The sequence below is a fragment of the Rousettus aegyptiacus genome, unplaced genomic scaffold (assembly GCF_014176215.1).
Source record: "Rousettus aegyptiacus isolate mRouAeg1 unplaced genomic scaffold, mRouAeg1.p scaffold_m13_p_16, whole genome shotgun sequence".
Taxonomy (NCBI): Eukaryota; Metazoa; Chordata; class Mammalia; order Chiroptera; family Pteropodidae; genus Rousettus; species Rousettus aegyptiacus.
The window spans coordinates 34,313,458-34,337,212 of record NW_023416291.1 but is presented as its reverse complement, the minus strand read 5'-3'; the positions used below and the strand labels follow the sequence as shown (position 1 = coordinate 34,337,212).

The window sequence follows — 23,755 nt, the reverse complement described above, 5'->3', positions numbered from 1 at the left end:
GAATGAATACAGGATTTCTCATGGTCATTGCATAACTGAGGTTTCTCCCACATACGTGTTATTCAGAGGCTTTCTCGCATTCTTTTAATTAATTTATCATTATTACTTTTATTTTTTAAGGAAATAAAAAATGATGAGGCTGCACTTTGAAGGTCTGTATTCATACTGAAAATCAAGATCAAGTGAGTTTTTGTCCTTCTGCTGCTCCACAGGTTTCTGTTCTCCCTGAGCTCACCTTAGGACTTTCTCACATTCTTTTCACACCATTTTTCACTTCAGTTAGCATTTGCTTGTATGTCTTGAAGACTGAGAGTTCAATAAATGCTATTCCATATGAATGTCACTAGAAATTTTATTCATTATGAGTTCTCTCATGACACCGGAGGTATAAGAGTTTACTGAAACCATGGCCACAGACATTGCATTGATATGGTTTTTCTCCAGTATGTACTCTTTTGTGCACAGTAAGATTACATCTCACACTAAAGGTTTTCCCACATTGATTACACTCATAGGGTTTCTCTCCTGTGTGAGTTCTTATGTGTATTGTAAGAGATACATGCCTCCTAAAGGCTTTTCCACACTCACTACACTTAAAAGGTTTCTTTTCCTTGGTATGATTTTTCATATGTCTCCTATGAGATAAGAAACCACTGAAGACTTTCCCACATTCCTTACATTCATATTGTTTCATTCTTGTGTGTATTTTCTCATGCAAAATGAGGAAAGATTTTACTCTGAAGGCTTTTCCACATTCATTACATGTAAAGGGTTTTTCTCCAGTGTGAATTCTCACATGTTCTTTAAGGCATGAGCGATCCCTAAAGGATTTCCCACAGTCACTGCACTTATAGGGTTTCTCTCCAGTATGAGTTTTTTTGTGCACGATAAGATTAGAGCTCATCCTAAAAGTTTTCCCACACTGGTCGCACTTGTAGGGTTTCTCTCCAGTATGTATCCGCAAGTGTGTCTTAAGGGATGACTGACTACTTAGTACTTTTCCACAGTGGCTACATTCAATGGATTTCTCTCTAGTGTGAATTCCCTTATGTCTTGTAAGGTATGCAAAAATACTAAAGGTTTTCCCACAGTCATTACATGCATAGGGTTTCTCTCCAGTATGTATTATCTTGTGCATAGTAAGCCTAGATCTCCTAGTGAATGATTGGCTGCATTGATTACATTTGTAGGGTTTTTCTCTTAAATGAATTCCTTTATGTTGTGTGAGAAGTGAGCTATCTCTGAAGGTTTTTCCACAGTCGCGGCATTCATAGGGCTTCTCCCCGGTATGAATTCTTTTGTGTCGTGTAAGGTAAGAACTTGAGCTGTATGCTTTCCCGCACTGATTACACTTGAAAGGTTTTTCTCCAGTGTGGGTTCTCATGTGCAACTTAACAGATGAGCGGCTTTGTAATAATTTACCACACTGACTACATTCAAAAGATTTCTCTCTCATGTGAGTTTTTTCATGCTTCTTAAGGTATAAGATTGAACTTAAAACTTTCCCACAGTCACTGCATTCATAGGATTTGTTTTTTTTGTGTTGTCTCTTGTGTACAGCTAAGTAAGAGCTCCTGATTAAGACATTTTCATCTTTTTTACATGCACGAGATTTTCTCCCAGGAAGTATTCTCTCACGTGGCTTAAGAAGTGAACAGTCTCTGAGGGCTTTTCCAGATTCAAGGAATTGATGGGGTTCCTCTCCAGGATGAATTCTCTTATTCTTAGTAATGCTAGATTTCTTGCTCAAGGCTTTAATAGTTTCATGCCCTTCGATGAGTTCATCTTCATTAGTTTGCACCTGTTGATTAAAATGTGAGTTATGATCACAAGACACTATATTCAACATATTGATTGAGAATCTCTCCCCACATAAATTCTAACATGTCTAACAAGCAATTTATTGACATTAGAATTTCTTTAACATTTTCTTAGTGAATACATAATTTCTAACTGCTGTAAGTTTATCAGCTTAATTGAGTAAGCTGAATGCTATACCAGATGGTTCCATCGGGGTCTCTTCAGTAGTTTTAACATGTAATTGCGTTAGAGTGGATTATATTTTAAATGTTTAATATCTAATCTCCATTATGAAAATATTTACTTTGGGGATCCTCTGTAACCATTTTTGATGCTTGGTTGTGAGTTTCTTTCCAAGTTAATAACATTTAGAAAACCTGCTTTCTTTTGGTGAAACAAGTGTGAGTAAATTGCCTCAAATTATCCTCTAGTTCTTATACTCCTTTTCTATCACATGGAGTTCTGGCTTCTAATGTGCAGTATAAGAAATTGTTGCATGTGAATCTTACCTTCTTCTTGCCATGAAGTGTTTCTTTCTTCAAAAAATCTTGTTTATGTTGTAATTGTTTGGTTTTCAGGAGAATTATTTCATCTGAATAAATTGGGAGAAAGTAAGTTTTGTAAAAGACATGGTGACAATATGTTGATAAAAGCAGTAAAGCTCAAAACCTGTCTTTAACAAATGGGAAACATAACCTCAAATTGCTAGATTAGGAAATATTGGAAGATGATGACAAAAAAGTAAAGCTTATGTGGATTTCTTTTAAAATATTGAGCCCAAACTTAGAAAGACAATATGAAAGAAAAACATGTTCATAATTAAAAGAATGATACTTAATTGGTTTAGAATTTTTATGTAATTTACTAAAAATGGTTCTATAATTGAAAATTATGTTGACAGGAAAAGGTTATTATTATATATGCAAAATGGGAAGAATTAGACAATTATTCCAAATGTTAATTTTAAGGAGCAAGACATATCTTTCAGAGCACAGAGTATGAAATGATAGGTAAAAAGTGCAAGATTGGAGAAAATTAAAACTACATAAGGAAGCTTACATCAAATGATTTCTGCTTTCTCCTTAAACTAAAAGGATATTTTTTAAATTTCCTGATTGACATTTCATAATGTAACTTTTGCTTACTCCGACCAGATCTGGTAGGTGAAACATTCATATATGCCTGGTAGTCACCTGAACAAATATCTTGGTGAATTCTCTCTACTGTCTCCATTTCATCTTCCTGCTCCATCTTGGTGATCAAAGCGGGTTTGCTGAATTGATGCCCTAAAATGGAAAACAATACGTATGAGGACCATCAAACTGCAAGAACTTGGCCTTTTGAGGTTCTGAAGATCCACAAGTGTGACTTTAGGAGCAGCAAAAATTATTATGACAAATTTCTAATGGACAAAAGCAAAAGTAAAAGCACTTGAGAGATTGACTTCCAGAATGATAGAATGAGGACCCTGGTTAACTTGTCCTCCCACTAAAACAACAAAGGAGCAAAACAGCTAGAATCAAGTACTACAGAACTCTATAGATTAACCAAATCCACAGAACAAATTGAAAATTATCTATCTAAAAGAAATTCTGAACCTTGGTAAGAGAACATTTTAACTTGAAATTATTCTTATCCCTTCTCCCCAACTCCAGAGCATAATAGCCAAAAGCTAGGAGCCTTGCAGTTGACAGAGTGATGGTTTAAAAAAAAAAAAAAAAAAGGACTATCCCTAGGACATGGTTTGTTTGTTTGTTTGTTTGTTTTTTAACTTGCAGCTTCCTAGAAAATCTCTCTTCTCAGGGTTGTACCTGTTTGATTTTACTCAGAAAAAAAAAGCTCTTATCCACAAGGTGTTATTAAAACAATAGCAACAGGCCAGTAAGATACTTAAGGCTGTGATTTCACTTGGGGAAAACAAGAGACTGGCTGGGAATTTGAAAGAAAAACTAGGCAACAACAGAAAAAATTTAAAAGCTCCATCAAGTTTATGGGGATCTAAAAGACTGTATGCATGAGTGAGGCTATGCACATACAAGAAATATGTAGAAAATGATAAATCTCAAGTCACAGTTAGTAAACTTTTAAGACCCAGTTCAAGGAAGAAATACAAGCTAAGCCTATCTTATAAGTTGTCTGAAGCTTAAGGGCATGACTTCTCACATAGATCCCTTTGGCAAAGAGTGGAAAAGATATAGGGAAAGCATTTAAAAAAATCTTTTAACCAATGATTGGCAGACTAAACTATAATGACCAATATATACCACTAAGAAGGGAGGCTTAAAAATAAAAATAAGTACTTAAAATGGAAAGCTACCAAGAAACTGTAGCTGCATACTGCAAGGAATACAGAATTTATCTGCATTCACAAACAAATAAGTACCAACAAGAAAACAAATCTTCATGGCAGATGGATCCAATACTAGAGTTGGTAAATTATCTAAATGTCCAGGTTTCAAGAACAATAACAACAAATGAGATATGCAAATATACAGGAAAATATACATCATATGATAGGGAGAAGCAGCCAATGTCCCTTAAGGGACCCAGATAAGTAAATGAGGATTTAAAATTACCTATTATAGATATACTTAATAGACAAAGACAAAAAGATTAAGAACAATAAAAGAATGTCCACTATGGCTACTTTCTAGTCAACATTACTCTGAGGGCTCTAGCCAGGGCAATTGGGCAAGGAAAAAATAAATAAAAGGCATTCAGTTTTAAAAGAAAAAAACTATCTCTATTTACAGGTGTCATGTGCTTATAAATAGAAAATATGAAGCAACTGAAAAACCTATTAGAACTAATAAATAAGTTCAACAAGGTTGCAAGACATAAGATCATACACAATATATCAATTGTATTTCTATACACTAGCAATGAACATAGTGAAAATAAAATCCGGAAAACAATTTCATTGACAATAGCATCAAAAAGAAAATACTTAGAAATGAATTTAACAAAAGACATATAAAACTTAGACACTTAGAACTGTAAAACATTGTTGACAGAATTTAAAGACCTCAATAAATGGCAGGACATCCTATGTTCATGGATTGAAAAATTATATATATTGCTAAAATGACAATGCCCCTCAGATTGATCTACAGATTCATTGTGACCTTTATTAAAATCCCACCTGGAATAAATGAACAGGACAAACAAGCAGAGACTCATGGACATAGAAATAGACTAGTGGTAAAGAGAAGGTGGGAGGGAGGGGAGAGAGAAGAGGGCGATGGAGTAAAAGGGGTCAAATACATGGTAACAGAAGGAAATCTAACTATGGACGGTGACCACACAGTGCAATGTACATATATGCCTTAATGTTGAATTGTACCCCTGAAACTTACTGGATTTCATTAACCAATGTCACCATAATAAAAACAAAACTATAAAACTACAATCAAACAAACAAACAAATAAATTCCACCTGGATTCTTTGCAGAAATTGACAAACTAACCCTAAAATTCATAAAAATGCAAGGGATCCAGAATAGTCAAAACATTCTTGAAAAGGTGAAACAAAGTTGGAGATATCATACTCTCAATTTCAAAACTTACTGTAAAGCTACAGTAATTGACAGCATGATATTGGCATAAGGATAAACATACAAACCACTGGAATAGAACTGAGCCCAGGAAAAATAAAGTTGGACTTTATCAAAATTAAAAACTTTTCTGCTGCAAATGAAACCATCAGGAAAGTGAAAAGACTACACAGAATGAGAGAAAATATTTACTAATCACGTATCTGACAAGGGATTCATACCCCTAATATATAAAGAACACTCACAAATCAATAAAAAAAAATCCAAATATTAAATGGGCAAAGGGCTCAAATGTGCATTTCTTCAAAGAAGAAATACAAATGACCAATAAACATTAAACTATACTTGAGATCATTAGTTATGAGGAAAGCACAAATCAAAACCGTGATGAGATAGCATTTTGCAACCACTAGGATAGCTATAATCAGAGACCGATAATAAGTCCTGGTAACAATGTGGAGACTTTAGAACCTTTAAACATTGCTAATGGGAATATAAATTGATACAGCCAGTTTAGAAAACAGTTGGACAGTTCTTAAAAAAAAGCATAGAGTTACCAAATGACCGACTAATTTCACACCTAGGCAGATACCCAATATAAGTGAAAACATATCTACACAACTGTCTTACCCTCAAAAACATTGTGCATGAACATTTGTAGAAGCATTATTCATAACAACACGTGTCAAAAATCCAATGGCCATCAACTGATGAATGGTAAAATGTGGTATATCTATATACAAGGGAACATTATTCAGCAACAAATAGAAAATAAATATTGATAAATGCCGTACCATGAATTAACCTTGAAAATATGCAAAATGAAAGGGGCTAGTCAAAAAAGACTACATGTGGTATGATTCGTTAATGTGAAATTCTCAATCCAGGCAAATCTACAGATGTGGAAAGTAGATTAGTTGTTGCCAGTGGCTATAGGCAAGGAGGACTGAAATGCCCTGAAGGCAGGGCAATGAAAATGTGCCATAATTAGATAGTGGTGATGGTTGCACAACTGTGAATATACTAAAAAAATTCTTTGGAACACATTAAATGGTTAAAATGTGGTATGTAAATTAATTCTAAATCCAGCTTATTTTCTTAAAAGTAAAAATCTAAAAACCTGCAAGAAATCTACAGTCTATACCATGGGTGATTGGGGCTTACTCACGCTAGAAATCAACAAATGAAGGGATCGTGCACATTCTTACCCAGTGAAGCCAAGTTTCTATAGTTCTCCAGCATCACGTCTCTGTACAGTTTTCTCTGAGATGAATTCAGCAGTGCCCACTCCTCCTGGGTGAAGTTTATGCTCACATCCTCAAAGGTTATTGAGTTCTAAAATATCAACACATTCTGTCTCAACTATCAACCAACCCCACCAATGTTCTTGGGGAGAGCATCATGGGTGACAGCACTGGGAACAAAAGACTGGTTTCATAGCAATTTCAAAATTCTGAGCACTCTCTTCATTTAATCCAGGACCCAGTTCTCAGAATCTTTCCTTTTCTATTCATACTCCTTAAGTAATCTCACCTAGTCTCAAGAATTTAAGGCATCTCTAACAGATGATGAGATATATCTCTTCACTCATAGCCTGAGAGCTTTTACAGTCTTAATCTTTATCTGCATGGGCAGACACAGACCTTAACACGCTGCAAGCAGGAAACAATTGCTCCATGAAAAAATTATTTCCCACATGAACACAGAGTGACCCCATATTTTTTGAGGCTAAGATAGTCTTATATCCTTCTTTTACTTTCTCTAATAGCACCCAGCAGGAGGAATGCCTGAAAAAAAAATCATAAACGGTAGGGTAGTGGGAGAATTTTGTTAGAAGTCCCTGAACTACCATCAGAAGTCCTGAGATGCAAGTTGGGTTGTGAGGCTCGAGTACTGGGAGGAGATGCATTCACCCAAGGACAGAAATGTATTTTAGGAGAAAAAAATATTCTTGGCTCACCTGCAACCCAGAGGGGAAGTTTCTTATCTCTGTGATCCTCTCATGGGCGGAGGCAGGATCTAGAACAGACAGAGCCAGAGAAGAGAGTGATGTGAGGGTCTAGGCACATCCAAAATTACAGCACTCACCAGCCTAGAGATTGCTCCACATCAATTGCATCACACATACACATGAACACAAAGCATATTAGTGAGAGCGACCTGTCTCACCTAGAGCCAGAAAATAGGGTGCCTTGCTGCCCATAAGAAGTGGGTGTATAGTCTAATTTTCTTAGGCAAAGAAATTGAAATTTTTAAAGGTAGAGTGTTATCTTTCCCAAGTTTATAATACAAATGGATAGGATAAATTTCTCATCCCCTAAATTTTTTTCTACCTCCCCAGCATGCACATATGCTCTTCCTCCAAAGTCCCAAAGGGCATTGATCAGTCATGGACAAACTTTATCCGCCTCTTCTCATTTCAGTCCCTCCTTCACAGTCCTCCTCTGTGGCTGCTCAGCTCCCTTCCTTTGCAGTGACTCTAAAGTGGAGAGACCACTCAATACTGGTGAAATGCATCCACCCTAGAAACTTACCAAATATAGTGGACAGATGTGCGGCTGCCATTTTGCAAGTCTGTGAGTTAATATGCCCAGTCAGCAACCAGGAGAACCAGGATGCTCCTCTTTTTTTTGCTTCTGTGGACCACTCCAGGCAGGGCTCTGAAATGAAATGTTAACAAGAGAATTCACAGTATTTCTATTTCTCCTTTGCACTGAAAGATAACTCCATTACAGTGCATCCAGTATGCATTCCTTTCAGATTCAAGTGGTCTTTGATCTTGGGTCTTTGCTTTACTTATCAAAACAATATGGTGGGTGTTCCTGATCTTCTCCATCCTTAATGTGTACTCACCACCTTATCAAACCACATTACCTACCACTTATCAAAAGTCCCAACCCCACTGAGGCACTTCATTAGCTTCTCATTTGCACTAGCACCAACATATAGATAGACCTGTCACATCAGTCATTGGCACCTGACTCCCATTTTTTATTTTGACTCCCAACCCTGCCTTGATTCAAGATGATTCTATGGTCTTGAGCATAAACTAGAGCATGTTTATGGCTTCCTTATATTGGCCATATACCTTGAAATTATCATCTTTTGAAACTCTTGCCCTCTCCAAGGCATAAAGTCAGACATCTTTCTCTCTGAACATCATAGCTGTAATCCTACCCTGTTCATTGTTAGCCTGTATTGATTTTATTTGCTATCCTACCTCATGGAAACTTCCAAGATATTTACCCTTCCACTATAGTGCTATTTAGAATCCTCGTTTTCTTGGTACAACATATGAAATGCCGTGGCCTATCACTTCATTATTTTCTAAAACCTTAAGTTCTTCTCTCTCTGTCCTATTATAACACCTGCCCTGGATAATTACAACCATCTGTCTATATCCTGCCTGGGTAATTCCTACCCAACGAGTCATATGGGAAGCACTAAAAATTCAAGTTCACCTACTCTAAATGGACCCTCAACACTTAAGGAAAAGACCAACGAGCAATTTAATCTCTTAGTTGTCCAAAGATCTTTTCACAATTTCTCTAGGATTTTGACTCTCACACTGTCTCAATTTTCCCTCTTCAGGTACAAATGGCCTTAAATCTACCTGGAGAAATAGTAACAATAAGTATTTCTCCTCTTCTTGCCTCTGCTTCAAAAGTAGTCCCAAAATATCATGGTTTCTTTTTTCTTTCACTTGGTAAACAAAGAGATGTCTGCCTTCTTATCTAAGCCCATATCTCCTAATTTGCTAGGGCAGTGTTTCCCATTCTTTGCACTACTGATATTTGGGGCTGGATATGCATTGTTAGCATCCCTGGACTCCCCCAACCAGATGTCAGTGAAATAAATGTCTCCAGGTATTGCCAAATGTCCCCTAATGGGCAAAATTGCTCCCATTAAGAACCGCTGGTCTAATCTCCTATCTTCTCCAAAAGCTTGTTTTACTGATTATTCCTTGGTTCTTCTTTCCCATCGTCAGCAACTTCTACTCCACTGCATTCATACCTTTAACATCAAAACATAATCAAATATCTCCCATCTTGAAATAAATGCATGCTTTAGGCCCCATCTGGCCCTCCAGTTACTGCTCAATCTCTCTTCCTCTTTACCATCAATTTTTTTGAAAGAGCAACCTGCCCTCACACTCTCCTGGTTTCCTCACCTCCCTGAATACACAGCAACCTGGTTTCCACTTCACCACTTTACTGCCAAGATTGCCAAAGATTTAAGAGAATGAGAATTAATCCTGAGAATGTATTTGTCTTCAACTTAGTTGGTCCCTCAGAAAAATTCTATTACTACTCTCTCATGTAAATTATTCTCTTTCCTGGGCTTTTGTGACTGTAATCTCCTTCTCTGTCCATTTTCCTGCAGGGTCCTTGGCAAGTTCTCCTCCCACCGTTAACTGCCATCAAGGCTCAGTCAGTCCTCAACCCTATTTCTCACCCTACTCTGTGCACGTTATATCTATCCGTTCCCTTGAACTTAATTTCCATTGCACATAACACCCAAATCTCCAGTTTGGCATCTCAAATTTAAACTTAAAATCATATATTCAGTTGTCTTTCAACTATGGCCACATCTAAAATCTCCATAGGCACCTCTGATAAAACTTAAAGACTGGACTTACCACCTCTTCCAAAAAACTGTTTTACTTCAAATGTTTGCACTCTCATTAAGGGTAATTAGTGCCCTGGGTATTCAAAGCAGGCCAAAAGGATCATTGGTAACGCCCTTCACCCCACCCCAACAGCTGTAATTAATTGAAACTGAGACTGAATCACTTGACAAGCACTTCTCCCCTCTGGTGGGCTGGAATCAATCAAAACCTAACAGAATTCTTTACCTTCTCCCTCAGCCCACACAGCAATTGAAATTTTAAAATACAGGCTCATATTGCCCCCCACCCCTAAAGGCAGCATCAATCATCTGAAACCCAAAATCATTTTTCCATAGGCTCTAACACCCTAACATACAGCAATCAATTATAACTCAGACTAATTAAAGCCATGCCCTTCTCTCTCAACACCCAAGTCCAATCAATCTTTCAATAGTGCTTTCTCCAGAGAAAATTTCCCTTATTATTGAACTCTTCCCCATCCCCTGCCACACATGGATAATTCTGCTGCTATTTTCTTTCCATTTAAATGTCGTTTCCTCAGAATCACCATCATGAGTCCCACATCCAATATAAAGCCAGTTTCCTCTTATTTTTCAGCCAAAGAGCTTTCTTATTATTCCTATGTAGCCCTTGTCATGATTTGTAATTTTTACTTATATTCTTTCTCTCCCTCTAGGCTGAAATGTCCAAAAGTATAAGAGTATGGTATTTTCTTATTAAAACCCTATACCCAGTTACTAGCACTAGCCATATGGTAAGTGTCCAACATTCTGGGTTATGAAAAGTATTGACTCTACCTTCCATCTGTCCCCCAAATTATCCCTTGGTTCTACATTGCATCCATCAAGAATCTATATTAAAAAAATAAAAAATCTAGAATACCTCAAATAACAAATGTTGGCAAGGATGTGGAGAAAAGGGAACCCTGATACCCTGCTGGTGGGGTGGCAAATTGGTACAGCCACTCTGTTAAACAGTTCAGAATTCCTCAAAAAATTAAAAATAGAACCATCTTTTGCCCCAGCAAATGCACTCCTGGGTATTTGTCCAAAGAAAATCGAAACACTAGTTCGTAAAGATCTATGTACCCCTACGTTCACGGCAGTGCTATTCACAATAGTCAAGATATGGAAGCAACCTGAGTGCCTATCAATAGATGATTGGATAAAGAAGTTATGGTATATATATATATACACACACACATACATACACACACACACACACATATACACAATAGAATATCACTCGGTCATTTAAAAAAAATAAAATCTTACCATTTGCAATGACTCGGATGGACCTAGAAGGTATTATGCTAAGTAAAATAAGTCACACAAAGATAAATACCATATGATTTCACTTATATGCAGAATCTAAGGAACAAAAGAAACAAACCAACCAAAACAGACTTACAGATACAGACAAGGAACTGGTGATTACCAGAGGGGAGGGGGATTGGGAGGCTGGGTGAAAAAAGTGAAGCAATAAAGTATGAATTAGTAGTTACAAAATAATCATGGGGATTTAGAATTTAGTGTAGGGAATATAATCAATAATATTGTAATGGCTGTGTGTAGTGCCAGATGGGTGCTAGAGTAATCAGGGGATCACTGCATGGATTGTATAAATGTTTAACTTCTTAAAATTTAAAATAAAATTAAAAAAAGAATCTAGATTACCGTAACTCATTCCTAAATCCTACTACTAATCCTTAAATCTTTTCTCCGTTCAGTCAAGCTTGTCCTTCCCACACTCCATCTTCACCAAGCAGTTAGGTCCTCTACACTCTGATCTAATTATGCGACACCCCTGCTTACCTCCAGCCTTAGAATTAAGCCCTTCACTTGTTCTCATGGCTCCAAGTTATCTGGGCAGGACTCCTGCAGTCTTAATTCACCTTCATTCTTCTTTTTCAGCCCTGTCTTGTCTTGCTTAATTCCTGGTATACTCCACCCTCTTAGGTGGATCCGGGATTTTGCATGTGCAGAGCCCTCCAGCTAAAATGCTCTCCACCCATTCTCCAATCCGAGCCCCACCACAGCCCAGCCTAAGGCCTGGCTGTAACCTAGTCATTTCTAAGGTTGTGGCTTTAATATCTTTTCTTTCTAAGAGGTTTTGTAAATCCATAGGTCATTCTTCCTCTGACATGTGCTCATTTAAAATAATTCACAACCAGCTATCATTTACAATTAGGTTTAATGGCTGGACTGCAAACTCCAGGAAGCCTGACCCTTAAATATTTTGCTTGCCATTGTATCAGTGGAACTGAACAAATAGTAATAACACAATGCTAGGTCAGAACTCATTTCATGGGGTCAATCCAACTCTAATTTCAGGTAATAGCTTAATAAAGTTTACATCGCTTTTTAAAGAATCTCTCGACTTGCAAGCATTGGAGGTTGATAACTTGAGCTGAGCTCATTTGAAAAGAACAAAGCTACCTTAATAGTAGAACTCGTAATTAAAAGATGATCAATTGCCTATCCTGATACCCCATGAACAAAACTAACCCAACATAAAAAACTGAAAATTTTCATTTCGCAAGATATCTCAACCTCAAAACCCAACCTGGTGTCCCCAAGCCAAGATCAAATGTTCTGCAGATTAAAGTTTCTCTCACAAAGCAAAGGGCAGTGGGAAACCCCTTCCATGAGTTCTATTTGTTACTCACCAAAACTCACCAAAATCCATAGTTCAGTGAGGTAAGGGTCTGGGCCAGGCCAATGTTCACCCTTGTCAGCTACAGCTGCTTTCAGGCTGGAGAAATGAGTGAAGTCAACGACTTTCATACAGTGACACAAAAAAAAGGACTAAAGGATTAAAAGACACTCCCTGTTCTCCTTGATTAGATTTACACAGTGAACTTTATATAGGATTATTGATAAACCAAAGAATATGCCTTGTTAACTCTAATTCCACTTATTTGATATTTCCTATTTATCCAGAAAGATACAGGTGTTCAGAAACTTCAGCAGAGTAGTTCACGGCCTATGAAAGTCAAAATGTTGCATCTCTTTTCAGGGTAATTATTATTTATTGATTGAATAAATATTTATTGAGCACCTTCTGTATACCATGCACTATTCTAAATATTAGTAATGTAAAAGAAACAACACATTATATATAGAAAGATCAAATAAGTAAGAAAGCTTGAGCAGATGGTAAATGCTGGAAGGAAAGTAAACAGTAATAGCATAATGAATGACTGGTGGTAGTTGAACACGGTTACTCTTTCAGGAGCTAATGCTCCAGCTGAGACTTTGACAAGGCTGATCGAATTTTATTCTTGACATATTCTGAACTGACGAGGACAGCGAGGCCCAGATTTTTATGTGAACTATCAGCACTATAACCTGTTTGCTCAAGCCCAGATCCCTCCCTCTTCCCCATGTGCCTGACAACAAACAAAACATTTCTGGCCTTATCTTCCTTGTTATTGCAATATTGACTATAGTTTGTTAAGCTTTAAGACACATGTCCACCAACGTAGCAGTTTTTAGTATGCTCTTCCCTCTTTCCCCAGCCACCTGCCTCTGAATTTTTAAACTTTGTTCACCCAACCCTTCCTTATTCTGTCCTATACTTTGTGCGTCTTCCTGTTTCAATAGTCTCTCTTAATATTAAGTCTTTATTTTACTAATATTTGAAGTGGCTTTTTCTTTAATTTGAAAGCCTGAATTACAAGGGCCAACTATGGAAAGATCTGGAAGAGGCTTCAAGAGAGAAATGCCAGAATTGCTGGTACATAGGCCTTAAGACATGAATAAGCTTGGGGAGCTTAAATAATAGAGAATTCCTTTAGTTAGTGAGTGGGATTGGAGCTCCTGTTTGGGTCCACATTAAGCCATGGCGAGCAAAACTAAGTCCTTATTCTCTTGGAGTTGTAGTTTAGAGAGTGAAGTAGGCTTTCATAAAATAATATCAAAGTCCTGGATCTCAGGATAACTGTAGTGAGTGCCATCGATGACTAAAGCACCTCTGAGAGAGCCCCAAACCAAGAACCCTTGCCTAGGGCGAGCGTCGGAGGAGGCCACCTGAGCAAATGCTCCCAAAGCAAAAATCTAGAAGCCATAGAGATGTAATCATTAGTATTTCCAAAATGGGATCCAGAGAGTTTTTTTAGACTACGTATTTTAATGTGTATTAGAAAATACAGTTGACCCTTGAACAACACAGGTTTTGAACTGGGTGGATTAATTCATATTGGATTTTTAAAAAGAAATACACATAATACTGTAAATGTAATTTCTCTCCCTTATGATTTTCTTAAGAATGTGTTATTTCTTCTAGGTTATTTTATTATAAGAATACAGAATATAATACACATAAATACGAAATACGTGTTCATTGACTGATATCTGTAAGGTTTTTGGTCAACATTAGACTATTAGTAGTTAAGTTTTGGGGAGTCAAAGGTTACAAGTGGATTTCTGACTGTGCAAGGGATCAGCGTCCCTAACCCCTGAGCTGTTCAAGGGTTAGCTGTATATTACCAGCATACACACACACAAAAAAAAACCTTGCTCAGGATTGGGCCAAGTTAAAAATGTGAACCAATTAATTAAGAGTCGAGCTGATGGGACTACTGGCAACAGCCCTGAAGACCGCCAGGAATGACTGATGTTTGGGAAGTAAAGGGTACTGTCTGAGCTGTTGGGCACCTCGATTAGCTTTAACTCTGGAACAGAACAGAGCAGGAAAGAGGAGAGGCCTCATACTTACCCTCCCTCGGGTAATCAGCAAGCCAGTTTCCTTTCTTCTGCTGCAGGATTGGAATGAAGACAGAGCAATTCGACTAATGAGGAGCTTTGGAGATAAGGCCCCTAGGGCCAGGGAAAAAAATGTAAAAAGACCACTTGTCCCTTATCAACACAACCACACCTGCCAGACCAGAAAGAAGACATCTTGTTACTTAAAGAATGCGTCTTGTTGAGAAACTCTACACGTGACTGTCTCTCTAAAATTCTCAAGGGCCAACTTGTCTTCAACATTTAAATTCTAAGGAGAAACTCAGCCTCTGTGATCTGTGGGGTCACCCTGAAGATACAGAAATCTCTTGTAAGTTCTGGAGAAAAGGAGGCAACTTTATTATTATCATCATTATTATTACTATTATTATTATTATTTCCATTTAGAGGTAGTCCTAGGTTAATTAAGTAGGAAATCTAAATCAATGGTACTCAGAATGTTGTCCCCAGACAAGCAGCCAGAGCTGGGTTCCTGGCCTTGCAACTTGGGCAGTTGCAGAGGACCCCACTCTTGGTTTAATGCTCCGTTGTCACTGTCCTGAAATTTTTGACCAAGGGGTCTCACATTTTCATTTTGCACTGGGACCTGGATATTATGCAGCCCTCCAGCCAGCAGTATTAGCATTATCTGGGAAGTTCTTTGAAATGCAGTTTCTCAGGTCTCACCTAGACCTTCTGAAACTCTGGGGTGGGGTTCAGCAATGTGTTTTAGGAAACTCTCCAGGTGACTCTGGTGTCACCTGAGGGTCGAGATTGAAAATTGCTGTCTAAAGGCACTTCTGATTTTTCATTAACTACTTGTCGAATTTCCAAGTCTCTTGGCACTAGATTCGCAATTGTTTCTGGCTTTGCTGATCCCTTTTTCTGAACCTAAAGTTGCCAGAACTGATTCCCTATTCAAAGGAATTGATGCTTTCTAAAATTTTCTAAGGATTCTAGACTGCTCTGATGCACCCCTTTATTTCCCAGGAAGGGCAGAAGGGGACCTGTGGTGCTCTATCTTCACAGTGCTAGTTTTAAATTCTATCCTTCAGAGGACACACTGAGATTCAAAGGTCAGTCTCCTCAGTCAAATTGCTTCTTGATGTAATCAGGGGTCCTCGAGGAATTTTCAAATGTTCCTCTTTCCTCACAACTCACAGGTGTCCCATGGATGTTCTCTCTCTCTCTCCCCTCCTCATCCTTCTCCTTCATCTTGTGGTCCTTTCCCCCTCCCCCCTCAAACACATACCCTTCTAGGGGAGGCATCAAATCCTATTAATAATAATATAAATCATATGAATAACGTGTATACTCTGCAGTATAGTTTATTTTTTCTTTAATGTGCATTCCTTGAAGGTAGGTACACAGATGAGAAAAAATACTTAGGCTTGTTCAAGGATTTCCCTCCAGATGTGGCCGATTCTACACCATGCTTCAGAAATTTCTGCATCAGTGGTTTTCAAAGTGTGGTGCCCTTCCTTCAACACAGCACTATCAGCACCATCTGGGGCCCTGTTAGAAATGCCAACTTTTGGGTCCCACCCCATATCTAGTCAATCAGCCACTCTTGAGTGGGACCTAGAGATCTGTGCTTTAACCAGCCCTTTGGGTGACTGATGCACAATAAAGTTTGACAGCCATTGTACTAAAGTAATTGTTGTCTTACCTGAGAATAACTGAAGTATCAGTTTCTGTCTCTAGTCTGTTATGTTGTCCCCTGGTTTGCGGAGCAAGGAGGCTGAGTGTTGAGAGCTCTGCGATTCTCATTATCTTTTGCCCCTGACCCTCAGGGGCTTATGATGGGTAGTCCTTACCGCTTGGTTCCTAAGAACAATTGGTAGACACTCAGAGACCCACTCAATCATTCCTTTCTGGCCTCTTTGGAAGGTTCCGGGTTCCTGGAGCACACTGAAGGGACAGGGTTGATGAAGATCTAAGCTCTGGACTCTCCCAGGAGAAAGCACTCACTGGATCATTTCTGAACTGGACTTGGGTATCATCCCACCGAGAACAGAAGAAGGTAAGATCCGAGTCTCTGTGAATGGTGTTAAATAGTCCCTAACCCGAGGGATTTCCTGGCTGAGGGAGAAAGATGGGACAGAAGTAAGGTTTGGGCTACGTCTCTAAGAATAACCATGAAGTGTGAAGTGTGGCTGCTTTCCCAAAGCTCCATGGAGTATACAGGAGCATGACTAAAGCAAGTCAGAAAAAGTTCCTTTAACATTTTTTATTAATTAATTTATTTTTTAATCATTAAAAAATATACGTAACATAAAATTTACCATTTTACACTAATTCAAAAAGATATACACCCTTATATTCATTGCAGCATAATTTACAATAGCCAAGATATGAAAGAAATCTAAACACCCATCGATAGATGACTGGATAAAGAAGATACATGTAAATAATAGAATATTACCCAGCCATAAAAAAAATGAAATCACACCATTTGCAATAACATGGATGGACCTAGAGGGTATTATGATAAGTGAAATAAGTCAGAAAAAGGAAAATACTGTATGATTTCATCTATATGTGGAATCTAAAAAACAAAATAAATGAACAAACAAAATGGAAACAGACTCATAGATATAATAAACTGGTGACTGCCAGATGCGAGGGAGGTTGGGGATACGTGAAAAAGGTGAAGGGATTAACAAGTACAAATTGGCAGTTATAAAATAGTCACATGGATGTAAAATACAGCATAGGGAATCTAGTCCAGAATATTATAATAACTACATATGGTGCCAAGTGTGTGCTAGACTTGTTGGAGGATCACTCTGAGTTATAGAAATGTCTAAATGTTATGCTATACACCTAAAACTAATATAATATTGAATGTCATTTGTAATTGAAAAAAATTGGACATCCAGAATGACACAGATTTGTAAAAGAAGATGTGTGTTTATGAATATATGTAAAGGTAGAGGAAAAAATACAAGAAAGAAATACATCAATGTTATTAGCAACTGTGGTCAGCTGAGGATGTCTTTTTTTAAATCACTGTGCTTTTCTATATTGTTCAAAATCCCTACAGTTATTAAGCACTGTTTTTTTTAAAAAATGTATTTAGAAAAATAATTAGATTTAACTTCAAGAAGAAACTCACTGTTTTAACCATTTTAAAGTGACATTCCAGGGGCATTAAGTGCATTCTCACTGTGCCGCCATCACCACCATGCATCCCCAGAACTCCTTTCATCTTCTAAAACTAAATGACTAACTCCCCATTCTGCTGTCATCCCAGCCCTTGACAATCACCCTTCTGTGTTTGACTATGCTAAGTATCTCTTATAAGTGGAATCATACAGTTGTTGTCTTTTAGTTACTGGCTGATTTCACTGGGCCTACTGTCCTTGAGGTTCATCCATGTTGTAGCACATGTCAGGATTTATTTCCTTTTAAGGTGAATGACATTTAATATTCTACTGTATACATATTCTACATTTGGCTTACACATTCACCTGTTACACTTGGGTTGCTTCCACCTTTGGCTATTGTAGATAATGCTGCTATGAATATGGGTATACAAATACGTCTTAGAGACCTTGCTTTCAATTTTTTTGGATGTATACCCAGAAGTAGAAGTGCTGGATCACATGGTAATTCAATTTTTAATTTTTTGAGAAACTCTTTAACATTTTAACACAGGAAAATTATGAAGTCCCTTTCTTGCATCTTAAAATTTTCCTCATGTATTAACCTCCATTCATGTTTCTAGAGTACTGACTGTTGAAACAGATAATAACTTGTGTATCAGGAAGTCAAAGGGAAAAGAAACATCCTAAACCAAGCTTGACATTTTCCATAAAGACTACTATAACAATTATTTTGTTATTAATAAAAATAATAACAAGGGCAATAGTCATAACTAATATTTCTATTTCCAAAGTATTTACTATGTCCCTAGCACTGAAATCTTTTCTTGTTCAATCATATAGCATCTTATTCATTTGAAGGGCACAAATATCCTTTGAACTTTTGTTTAACTTTTTTTCTTTCATGAATAGACTATGTCTTTCCTCCCTTGCCTCATAAAACATTGTATAGGTTGTGATACTGTCAGGTGATCTGAATATTAGCATCGCCTCGACTCATTCAGCAGTTCTCTCCCACACCATCTAAAGTGAAGGCAGAGGAAAATATGCTTCCTCATGTTCTTTGCTTTCTCAAGACCCCACGCATTTCATCCTCCTCCACTTCTGTTAAGAATCTGTGTCCTTCCAAAGTGCATATCCTGAGAGAAATACTTTAGTTTTGAGTAGAGCAGGAAATGACACATATTCATCAGCAGTGTGTCATCCTGGTTATCTGCACACAAGCTCTTAGAATTATTCACTCTTGAAGATTTCTTGACTCAGTCATGATGTAGAATGTCAGTTTTTGAGTTGGCAATTGCTGAAAGTACATTACTCCATATGTAATTATTACAGGGGTCGGATGATAGAGGAACTTGAATGCCAGAGTGAGGACCTGGAATGATCCACAAGACTGTGCTGCACCTTCACTGGCACCTTTGGGAAGATTTCTCTGCAAAAATGCATAGAGTAATGCACTCAAGAGTGCTGAGAGGGTGTGGGATAATTACAAAACAAATGCCACATGGCCATATCCTGGAAGGTGGGTACCAAGGAAAAATCAGTCAAAGCTTTATACTATAAAATGACTCTTTCTGAGTTTCTAGACATGGTCCAAGTATCTGGCTATATGCTTCCTAGCAGCCAAAGAAATGAAAGTAACATGTAATTACAGGAGAAAATAAACCAGTTGTTTACAAAAAGCACTAACTATTCTTGTTTAAAGAGACAGACAGGAATTTCCCCTGTGTGACATTTCTACAAAAGACACGATAGATTCATTCAACCTTTTCTTAAAGTGTCCCTCATTTTAAGGCTGATGACAAATGACAAATCCCCTTCCAGCAAAAACAATTCCTTTAAAATAGATGGGTCCCCAAAAGGCATTTGATCTAATTATCAAATATAGAATATTTGAAGAAATGAGTTAGTGATGTTATTTCTTACATCACTAAGAAATAACAGTAGAGGCAGTAGAGGCAGTAGAGAATGTGAGATTACATTTTCCAGCACTACCTGAGATTTGCAATTATGAACAGAGTCAGTATAGAGTAAACTACAGAGTTAAGAATCTCTGAGAAAATGAAGTCATCTAACCAGGTTTGATGCTGTATGAGGAAACCACTAGAATTTAATCCTAGATTTTAAAATGGCACATGGGCATGATAGTTCCTAAAAAAATAAAACAGTACTTGTTTTCATCTTTACTATTAGCATTAGAAAAATATATGATATGTAGAAGTCACTCAGAAATTACTTGGCAATGGAAGAAATGAGTGGAAGAACTCAAAAGAGAGAATTATTTAAATATTACCAGAATTTAAGGCATAGATAAAAGACTTCTGTCAAATGAGTTACGTCTGTTTCATTATAATTCATGTCTCTATTTCTCAGCAGACTCATCAACAACATGGAATCAGAAAACCAAACAAGCACAGCAGAATTCCTCCTGGGTCTCTCAGAGGACCCAGAAATGCAGGCCCATCTCTTTGGGCTGTTCCAGACCATGTACCTCGTCACTGTGCTTGGAAACCTGCTCATCATCCTGGTTGTTGGCTCAGACTCCTGCCTGCACATGCCTATGTACTTCTTCCTCTCCAACCTGTCCTTGGTGGACATCTGTTTCACCTCCACCACTGTCCCGAAGATGCTGATGAACATCCAGACAGAGAACAAAGCCATCACCTACATAGGCTGCCTCACTCAGGTATATTTTTTTATGTTGTTTTTATGTATGGACAATTTACTCCTGACCATCATGGCTTATAACCGTTACATAGCCATCTGCTACCCTCTGTATTATGTGGTCATCATGAACCCCTGCCTCTGTGGCTTGCTGGTTCTTCTCTCCTTGTGCATTAGCATTATGAATGCTTTGCTCCACAGTCTGATGGTGTTGCATCTGTCTTTCTGCACAGACTTGATAATCCCACACTTCTTCTGTGAACTCATTCAGATCCTTAAACTCACCTGTTCTGATACCCTCATCAATTACATCTTGGTGTATTTAGTGACTAGCCTTTTGGGTATTGGTCCCCTCTCGGGGATCATTTTCTCTTACACTTAAGTTGTCTCCTAGCAGCCATTCTGAGAATTCTATCAGCTGGTAGAAAGTATAAGGCTTTTTCCACTTGCGAGTCTGTCTGTTATTTCCTCGTTCTATGGGACTTATGTTGGAATCTACATTAGTTCTGCAGCTACTCTCTCCCCCAGGAGGAGTGCCATGGCCTTGGTAATGGACACAGTGGTTACTCCCATGATGAACCCCTTCATCTACAGTCTGAGGAATAGAGACATGAAGGGAGCCTTAAAAAAACTCACCTCTAGAATATTTTCCTTTTCATGATTCTGTCATCTGCTCTGAGTGTGGGCTTTGAGATTGAATCAAAGGAAATGAAATACTGGGTATGCCAGCAATCCTGACTCTCCCATGATTCAATTCTTCTAGCAAAGTAGTTAATCATGGGCTTTCAAGTCAAATAGCTTTGTATTAAATTCTTCTGTCTTGTGTTTTATTACCTGTCATTAAACAACTAACTTAACTCTGAGTTTAGTTTGACATCTACAGAAATAGGTAGAGTGATATTAAACACTTAATAGTGATATTGGGAATATATCCCATATATTGGGCTATATGAGATAATTGAATATGTATGTATTAAGTACTAGTAAAATTTAATAAATATCAGGTGTTAAAAAAAGTCAATTATATCTCAATAAAGCTGGAGGGAAAATGATAATTATCAGGTGCCCAATCGATGTGTTAGTAAACTTGTAATGAATACTCATTTGCTTCAACATTAATATATTGATTAAATCATTTCTCATTTTGAGGCAGAATAGTTAGTTTTGGATTACCCCTTTCCTCTAGGATACAGCTCTGGAATTTTTCCTCAGTCCCTTACTCAGTCCTCTCCCTGCATGAGACTCCAGCAGGAGAAACAAGCTAGGCCAAGAGACAAGATAGATGGCTTTGAGTCACCTTCTCCGCTCCTGGTGGCATGTAAAAAAAAGCCAAGACCATGATTCAGACAGCTCAGGGCAGACTGTCTCTCTGAGCTGTCCGCAATTTTCTCTTAAGTGTGTACTTCTGCTTTAATAAACTATGCTTCCCAGCTTGCTGTTTGTTATTACCGGAGAGTGGGATCCTCTCCTGGCGCGTTGTCCAGGTTCTTGATGTCTCAAACAAAGAATTGAGCAAGACACTGAAATACAGCAGAAAAGAAAAGCTTTATTAGGAGGAAAAGTCCACTTCCAGATGTGGAGGTGAGCCTGAGCAAGAGAAATGAGGCTCAAAAGGCCTAGTAACAAACACTGGGGGTGGGGGGGGGAGGGGTTATCTCTTTATGTTGTGGGTGGTTACTTCTCTAAGAGGGGTGGGCTTCCTTGATTGACAACTAAGATTGACAGGACTCAGTGATTCATCATTTTGCTTTCTGCGCATGTTTGTTCCCAGAATTCAGCCTGTTATAGTGATATTAATGAACTCTCGGGCATATGCATCATATTATAATGATGGTATAATGAGGCTCAAGTGAGTTGAAGGTCTTGGAGTCTTCATTGCGCAGGTGAGAGTGACTGGCTTAAACTGGTTCCTAATTCTCTGCCTACAGGTTTCTTTGTGAGTTAAAAAAAAAAAAAATGTCTTCTGGCTTGCTTAATTGTGGGCGGATTAGGGCGGACCCCTTCTAGAATAGGATGACCCCAGTGTCTTTGCAGGCAGACCTGGAACCCCCAACTTTCCTGCCTAACTATTTTCTAAGAATCATAAACCTCCTTATTATCAGTATGGATGTTGAGGGACAGGAGGCTTCAACTTCTGTATCTGCTTCCTGCCGAGAATGGCCGTAGTCCCTGCCTACAGGGGTTTCATGGAGCTTTTTCCCTTTTTACCTCAGTCAGGGTGGGGCCTTGGGTTTCCTGCTAAAGTGCCACTTCAGTTCCTAGTCAAGGAAAAGAAGATACAAACTAATTATTTAAACCATATATCTATGAATTTCTATTATTGATTTGCTTATTAGGTGAGTAAAGGGAAACAGGCTTGGTTAATATATTTCTTAAAGAGTAAAAAAAGACCTTTGGCCTAAAGTTCCCTCCCTCAGACTCTGAGGGCCTGTCTGACTTAACATCATTTCTGCTAACAATGGGCTGATGATACTTATCAATAGCTAGAGGATATGAGTCTCCAGGGCAATTATCAGGATTTGAGGGAGAGAACCTATTTTCCAAAGAAAGGAGGGAAGGAAACTAAACTAGGTTTACTAAAAAGATTAACTCTGCAAAAGATGTCCTATTTCATTTCCTGCTAAAAGATGAAGAATTTTACAAGTGATGTCCCATCTCAGCGGGACCATCTCAAGATGACCCTGGGCAATAAACACCTTTCAGGCCTGGAGGGCTTTGAACTTGGTTAGCATCTGGGTACTGGGGCATAACCAATGTGCATACTGAAGGAAGGAAAGGCACTAGAAAGTGAGTGTCCTCCAGCCCTGGGAAGCCGGAGAGGGGTGGACCCCCTAAACCCTCTCCACTCACTGCAAGCCTCTCAAATGAGAGAGCTCCTTCCTCTGGGGAGGTCCGAGCACTTGCTGGCTCCGGTCCTAGAGAAAATCATTACAATCATGAAAGCATAGCTCAGGTCACCCTTGACATGGGAGGAGGAAAAGTAAATTTTTACTGGCTACTGAAACTGCCTACTCTGTCCTGACTCATCCCATTGGGTCCTCTTTCATTTCCTAGATCAAGTGTTGCAGCCGCCAGCCCCTGATAGACGCACGGACCACCAGAACTCAGTGAGTTATAGGAAACACACTCTTTATTCAGCCGGCTGGGTCTGCCAGGGGTACGCAGACCCCAAATTAAGCAGCCTCGAAATGTAGAGGTACAGGGTTTTTAAGCCCTAAACCCCATTCTTCATCCTGTTTGAACACATTGTTATGCCCCGACTCGTATCTCCACGAA

General features: G+C 38.3%; 1 protein-coding gene and 1 pseudogene across 1 annotated transcript; one reads left to right on the top strand and one right to left on the bottom strand.

The window, feature by feature from the left end:
* Positions 1-352: 352 nt before the first annotated feature.
* On the bottom strand, positions 353-14,755 carry LOC107515067 (zinc finger protein 883). The gene is made up of 8 exons (XM_016153409.2): positions 14,704-14,755; positions 12,653-12,738; positions 7,889-8,014; positions 7,315-7,373; positions 6,563-6,689; positions 2,994-3,086; positions 2,310-2,392; positions 353-1,801 (listed from the first exon to the last, which is right to left on the bottom strand). Exons 3-8 carry the CDS (start codon positions 7,917-7,919, stop codon positions 353-355), a joined length of 1,842 nt encoding a protein of 613 aa, XP_016008895.1. The 5' UTR covers positions 7,920-8,014; positions 12,653-12,738; positions 14,704-14,755.
* Positions 14,756-15,698: 943 nt separating this feature from the next.
* LOC107515156 lies at positions 15,699-21,140 on the top strand (annotated as a pseudogene).
* Positions 21,141-23,755: the final 2,615 nt, after the last annotated feature.